The sequence below is a fragment of the Oncorhynchus mykiss genome, chromosome 21 (genome assembly GCF_057628025.1).
Source record: "Oncorhynchus mykiss isolate SJ-2025 chromosome 21, ASM5762802v1, whole genome shotgun sequence".
NCBI classification, from domain to species: Eukaryota; Metazoa; Chordata; class Actinopteri; order Salmoniformes; family Salmonidae; genus Oncorhynchus; species Oncorhynchus mykiss.
This window is the reverse complement of record NC_143042.1, coordinates 58,035,001-58,042,500: the sequence shown is the minus strand read 5'-3', so window position 1 is coordinate 58,042,500 and position 7,500 is coordinate 58,035,001. Positions and strand designations below refer to the sequence as shown.

The 7,500-nt window shown below is 45.7% G+C and overlaps 1 protein-coding gene across 1 annotated transcript in view; it reads left to right on the top strand.

Moving 5' to 3' along the window:
- Positions 1 to 7,500, top strand: part of tfr2 (transferrin receptor 2) — an 80,877-nt gene that overhangs the window by 9,500 nt on the left and 63,877 nt on the right. The window contains exon 2 of the mRNA XM_090213388.1: positions 7,415 to 7,458. Within this exon, the coding sequence (XP_090069514.1) occupies positions 7,415 to 7,458 (44 nt within the window). The remainder of the gene's footprint in view (positions 1 to 7,414; positions 7,459 to 7,500) is intronic.

Below are 7,500 nucleotides of genomic sequence, written 5' to 3'. Positions count from 1 at the left end.
CAGTCCCAGGATCCTTAGTTTAGTGATGAGCTTTGTGGGCACTATGGTGTTGAATGCTCAGCTGTAGTCAATGAACAGCATTCTCACATAGGTGATCCTTTTGTCCAGGTGGGAAAGGGCAGTGTGAGGTGCGATTATGGCTATGGAGAGCGTGATCACACAGTCGTCCGTAACAGCTGGTGCTCTCATGCATGCTTCAGTGTTGCTTGATTGCTTCGAGGCAAGCATAAAAGGCATTTAAACCATTTGGTAGGTTAGCGTCACTGGGCAGCTCCCGGCTGGGTTTATCTTTCTAGGCCATAATAATTTGCAAGAACAACAAGTGGGACACAATCATGAAGTGGAACGACATTTATTGGATATTTAAAACTTTTTTTAACAAATCAAAAACTGAAAAATTGGGTGTGCAAAATTATTCAGCCCCTTTACTTTCAGTGCAGCAAACTCTCTCCAGAAGTTCAGTGAGAATCTCTGAATGATCCAATGTTGACCTAAATGACTAATGATGATAAATACAATCCACCTGTGTGTAATCAAGTCTCCGTATAAATTCACCTGCACTGTGATAGTCTCAGAGGTCCGTTAAAAGCGCAGAGAGCATCATGAAGAACAAGGAACACACCAGGCAGGACCGATATACTGTTGTGAAGATGTTTAAAGCCAGATTTGGATACAAAAAGATTTCCCAAGCTTTAAACATCCCAAGGAGCACTGTGCAAGCGATAATATTGAAATGGAAGGAGTATCAGACCACTGCAAATCTACCAAGACCTGGCCGTCCCTCTAAACTTTCAGCTCATACAAGGAGAAGACTGATCAGAGATGCAGCCAAGAGGCCCATGATCACTCTGGATGAACTGCAGAGATCTACAGCTGAGGTGGGAGACTCTGTCCATAGGACAACAATCAGTCGTATATTGCACAAATCTGGCCTTTATGGAAGAGTGGCAAGAAGAAAGCCATTTCTTAAAGATATCCATAAAAAGTGTTGTTTAAAGTTTGCCACAAGCCACCTGGGAGACACACCAAACATGTGGCAGAAGGTGCTCTGGTCAGATGAAACCAAAATTTAACTTTTTGGCAACAATGCAAAACGTTATGTTTGGCGTAAAAGCAACACAGCTGAACACACCATCCCCACTGTCAAACATGGTGGTGGCAGCATCATGGTTTGGGCCTGCTTTTCTTCAGCAGGGACAGGGAAGATGGTTAAAATTGATGGGAAGATGGATGGAGCCAAATACAGGACCATTCTGGAAGAAAACCTGATGGAGTCTGCAAAAGACCTGAGACTGGGACGGAGATTTGTCTTCCAACAAGACAATGATCCAAAACATAAAGCAAAATCTACAATGGAATGGTTCAAAAATAAACATATCCAGGTGTTAGAATGGCCAAGTCAAAGTCCAGACCTGAATCCAATCGAGAATCTGTGGAAAGAACTGAAAACTGCTGTTCACAAATGCTCTCCATCCAACCTCACTGAGCTCGAGCTGTTTTGCAAGGAGGAATGGGAAAAAATTTCAGTCTCTCGATGTGCAAAACTGATAGAGGCATACCCCAAGCGACTTACAGCTGTAATCGCAGCAAAAGGTGGCGCTACAAAGTATTAACTTAAGGGGGCTGAATAATTTTGCACGCCCAATTTTTCAGTTTTTGATTTGTTAAAAAAGTTTGAAATATCCAATAAATGTCGTTCCACTTCATGATTGTGTCCCACTTGTTGTTGATTCTTCACAAAAAAATACAGTTTTATATCTTTATGTTTGAAGCCTGAAATGTGGCAAAAGGTCGCAAAGTTCAAGGGGGCCGAATACTTTCGCAAGGCACTGTATTTATATAGCCCTTCGTACATCAGCTGATATCTCAAAGTGCTGTACAGAAACCCAGCCTAAAACCCCAAACAGCAAGCAATGCAGGTGTAGAAGCACGGTGGCTGGGAAAAACTCCCTAGAAAGGCCAAAACCTAGAGAGGAACCAGGCTATGTGGGGTGGCCAGTCCTCTTCTGGCTGTGCCGGGTGGAGATTATACAGAACATGGCCAAGATGTTCAAATGTTCATAAATGACCAGCATGGTCAAATAATAATCACAGGCAGAACAGTTGAAACTGGAGCAGCAGCACGGCCAGGTGGACTGGGGACAGCAAGGAGTCATCATGTCAGGTAGTCCTGAGGCATGGTCTTAGGACTCAGGTCCTCCGAGAGAGAGAAAGAAGGAGAGAAAGAGAGAATTAGAGAGAGCATACTTAAATTCACACAGGACACCGGATAGGACAGGAGAAGTACTCCAGATATAACAAACTGATCCTAGCCCCCCGACACATAAACTACTGCAGCATAAATACTGGAGGCTGAGACAGGAGGGGTCAGCAGACACTGTGGCCCCATCCGATGACACCCCCGGACAGGGCCAAACAGGAAGGATATAACCCCACCCACTTTGCCAAAGCACAGCCCCCACACCACTAGAGGGATATCTTCAACCACCAACTTACCATCCAGAGACAAAGCCGAGTATAGCCCACAAAGATCTCTGCCACGGCACAAACCATGGGGGGGCGCCAACCCAGACAGGAAGATCACATCAGTGACTCAACCCACTCAAGTGTCGCACCCCTCCTAGGGACGGTATGAAAGAGCCCTAGTAAGCCAGTGACTCAGCCCCTGTAATAGGGTTAGAGGCAGAGAATCCCAGTGGAAAGAGGGGAACCGGCCAGGCAGAGACAGCAAGGGCGGTTCGTCGCTCCAGAGCCTTTCCGTTCACCTTCACACTCCTGGGCCAGACTACACTCAATCATATGACCCACTGAAGAGATGAGTCTTCAGTAAAGACTTAAAGGTTGAGACTGAGTTTGCGTCTCTGACATGGGTAGGCAGACCATTCCATAAAAATTGAGCTCTATAGGAGAAAGCCCTGCCTCCAGCTGTTTGCTTAGTAATTCTAGGGACAATTAGGAGGCCTGCGTCTTGTAATCTTCATCTTACTTCAGTCTCATCTGAAAGTTGTAAATTCTTGGTTATCTGCAAGAACCCTGGCTAACAATTTGAATCAGCAATACAAAATTGGGTTTAATCATTTATTTAAGAAATACCTAACTAATCACACAGAATTACACATACACATAATTAATCATAACTTGATTACAAATGACGTCATAAAGGAAAACGTCCCTAGCGGGCGGAACAGATATGACAGCTTGTTACACAAAGGAAAAGGGGCAGGGTTTGAGTGAAAGAGCGGGAAGGCTGAGGAACAAAGGGAGAAGCTGTGCTATCGTAAATACAGTATCTTATGCATTCTAAATTACCGGCCATTTGGAAATGGAAAATGCAATAAATATTTACTCTGAGCTGCGCTTCGATAAGTTGGTGGTAGATGGAAGGCCGTGTTGCCCAACCAAGTCCTTTGAGGAATGTCTCTGGTGGTCAATTGGATACGTAGTAACGTCGTTGTGTGGTAGACCCGATACTCTGTCTGTTCCTTCCTAACCCTCGTTTGCAGCTGCGGTCGCTAACTCAACGGCTAGAAGGAATCACTTCTGTCGTGAATAAGAGTTCAAAAGTTCATACCATTCGCAACCAAAGCTCATGCTGATGTTGGCTTCGTTCTGTAGTTATTATCTGAACCATTCTGACATCTGACCAACCAAAGCTCATGCTGATGTTGGCTTCGTTCTGTAGTTATTATCTGAACCATTCTGACATCTGACCAACCAAAGCTCATGCTGATGTTGGCTTCGTTCTGTAGTTATTATCTGAACCATTCCTACATCTGACCAACCAAAGCTCATGCTGATGTTGGCTTCGTTCTGTAGTTATTATCTGAACCATTCTGACATCTGACCAACCAAAGCTCATGCTGATGTTGGCTTCGTTCTGTAGTTATTATCTGAACCATTCTGACATCTGACCAACCAAAGCTCATGCTGATGTTGGCTTCGTTCTGTAGTTATTATCTGAACCATTCTGACATAGGACCGTCATCCTACCTCATCAGAACAGGAAGTTCTATTGTCGTCAAGGCTTTATATAGGAAGGGAGAAGAGGGCGTATTTGAAAAGTTTTATAGCCCATGTCCCTTCACAGAGGCGGGCCACTGAGGGAGCCGCCCTAACTTATGAAACCCACATCTCACATTTTAGAAGCTAAAATCACATTTTATCCCATCACAAATAATTTCATATCCAAACATTTAAATTGAATAACATACCATGTGAATCCGATAACTCTGATGTGTAGACTTTCCACTGTAGAGTTTATATCATCTTATCATTGATGAGAATGTCTCAGATGACAACCGAACTGACATCATATCCATTAAGTACCACCGCATATGTTCAATTGTTCGGATTACCAGAATATAGTTAATTTCCCCCCACCTACTGATGTTCCCAGAATCTCTATGTTAACCAAGGGTTTTTTAAATGTAACCTCAGTAGGTTAGAGAGAGGAAAAAGGGGGGAAGAGGTATTTATGTCTGTCATAAACCTATCCCCCCAGGCCAACGTCATGACAAGGTATATCTCACTGGTCAACCCCAAAGCCAGCACCTCCTTTGGCCGCCTTTCTTTCCAGTTCTCTGCTGCCAATGACTGGAACGAATTGCAAAAATCTCTGAAGTTAGAGACACATTTCCCTCACTAACTTTAAGCATCAGCTATCTGATCAGCTTACCAATGGCTGTGTACAGCTGCAGCAAATCCAATCTACCAATCACATCATCATCCTTACATCTATCACTCCAGTGTTAATCTGCTAAATTGTAATTACTTTGCCACTATGACCTATTTATTGCCTTACCTCCTCACACCATTTACACTGAATATAGAATTTTCTATTTTGTTATTGAATGTACATTTTTTGTTTTGTTTATTCCAAGTGTAACTCTGTGTCGTTGTTTACGATGCATTGCTTTGCTTTATCTTGGCCAGGTCGCAGTTGTAAGTGAGAACTTATTCTCAACTAGCCTGCCTGGTTAAATAAAGGCTAAATAAATAAATAAAAAATAATTGACTACAACATTCAACACCTCCATGCTCATCATTTGATTTGATTTAATTAAGCTTAAGGCCTTGGGTGTCGACCCCACCCTGTGCAGTTGGGTCCTGGACTTCCTGACGGGCCGCCCCCAGGTGGTGAAGGTAGGAAACAACATCTCCACCCCGCTGATCCTCAACACTGGGGCCCCACAAGGGTGCGTTCTCAGCCCTCTCCTGTACTCCCTGTTCACCCATGACTGCGTGGCCATGCACGCCTCCAACTCAATCATCAAGTTTGCAGATGACACAAGAGTAGTGGGCCTGATTACCAACAACGAAGAGACCGCCTACAGGGAGGAGGTGAGGGCACTGAGTGTAGTGTCAGGAAAACAACCTCCCACTCAAAGTCAACAAAACAAAGGAGATTATTGTTCCTCGGCGTACACATCACAGACAAACTGAATTGGTCCACCCACACAGACAGCGTAGTGAAGAAAGCGCAACAGTGCCTCTTCAACCACAGGAGGCTGAAGAAATTTGGCTTGTCACCTAAAACCCTCACAAACTTTTGCAGATGCACAAACGAGAGCATCCTGTCGGGCTGTTTCACCGCCTGGTATGGAAACTGCACAGCCCTCAACTACTAGGCTCTCCAGAGGGTGGTGCGGTCTGCACAACGCATCACTGGGGGCAAACTACCTGCCCTCCATGACACCTATAGCACCTGTCTTCACAACGTGTCACCAGCATTCTTCTCACCAAACCACATGACCTTTTGTTCTGGAGGTGTTCAGAACAAGGTTAAGGGCAGAGTAAGCTTGTTGGACACTAAGAAAGCTTTGTTGTAGAGCGTTTAACACAAAATCAGGGAAGGGCCTAGCTGAGTATAAAACCTTATCATCTGTATATATATGGATAAGAGAGCTACCTATTGCCTGATCTATGTTGTTGATGCAAATTGAGAAGAGCATGGGGCCTAGGATAGAGCCTTGGGACACTCCCTTGGGGACAGGCAGTGTCTGAGACAGCAGATTTCTGACTTTATACACTGCACTCTGTGAGAGAGGTAGTTAGCAAACCAGGCCAAAGACCCCTCAGAGACACCAATACTCCTTAGTCAGCCCACAAGAATGGAATGGTCTCCCGTATCAAAAGCTTTGGCCAAGTCAATAAAAATAACATCACCACATTTCTTAGAATCAAAGGTAATGGTGACATCATTGAGGACCTTTAAGGTTGCAGTGACACATCCATAACCTGAGCGGAAACCAGATTGCATACCTGAGAGAATACTATAGATATCAAGAAAGCCAGCCAGTTGATTATTGACAAGTTTTTCCAACACTTTTGATAAACAGGGCAAAGTAACAGTTAAGATCAGCTTGATCTCCCCCTTTAAGTAGTGGACGGTTTGTGGCTGCCTTCCAAGCAATGGGAATCTCCCCAGAGAGAAGAGACAGGTTAAAAAGATCAGAGATAGGCTTGGTGATGATAGGGGCAGCAACCTTAAAGAATAAAGGAGAGACAGGTTAAAAAGGTCAGAGATAGGCTTGGTGATGATAGCAGCAGCAACCTCCCCAGAACGGAGAGACAGGTTAAAAGGTCAGAGACAGGCTTGGTGATGATAGGGACAGCAACCTTAAAGAATAAAGGAGAGACAGGTTAAAAAGGTCAGAGATAGGCTTGGTGATGATAGGGGCAGCAACCTTAAAGAAGAAAGGATCTAAACCATCTGATCCAGATGTTTTTTGGGGTCAAGTTTCAGGAGCTCCTTTAGCACCTCAGACTCAGTGACCGCCTGCAGGGAGAAGTGACCGCCTGCAGGGGGAGGGACTGGGGAGGAGAGAGGGAGGGACAAGGGGAGGAGGGGGAGGGAATGGGGAGGAGGGGGAGGGGAGGAAGGAGAGAGGGAGGGACAAGGGGAGGAGGGAGGAACTGGGGGAGGAAGGAGAGAGGGAGGGACAAGGGGAGAAGGGGGAGGGACTGGGGGAGGAGGGGGAGGGGAGGAAGGAGAGAGGGAGGGACAAGGGGAGGAGGGAGGGACTGAGGGCAGGAAGGAGAGAGAGAATGAGGGAGGGACTGGGGGAGGGGGAGGGGTTGGAAGGAGAGAGGGAGGGACAACGGGAGGAGGGTGTGTGTGTGTGTGTGTGTGTGTTTATCTGTGTGTTTGTGTGTGTGTGTGTGTGTGTTTATCTGCGTGTGCGCGCGTGTGTGCGTGTGTGTTTATCTGTGTGTTTGTGTGTGTGTGTTTATCTGCGTGTGCGCGCGTGTGTGCGTGTGTGTGTGTGTGTGTGTTTATCTGCGTGTGCGCGCGTGTGTGCGTGTGTGCGTGTGTGTGTGTGCTGAAAGCGACAGATGGAGAAGGGACAGTGAAAGAAAATGATTTGTATTTTCTGTAGAATATTACATCATGTGATCTTTCTCTCACTCTCAGATCAGAGACACATGGACACCATTAGAAGATCACTGCTGAGACAGGTGAGGGGGAGGAGAGGGAGGGACTGGGGGAGGAGGGGGAGG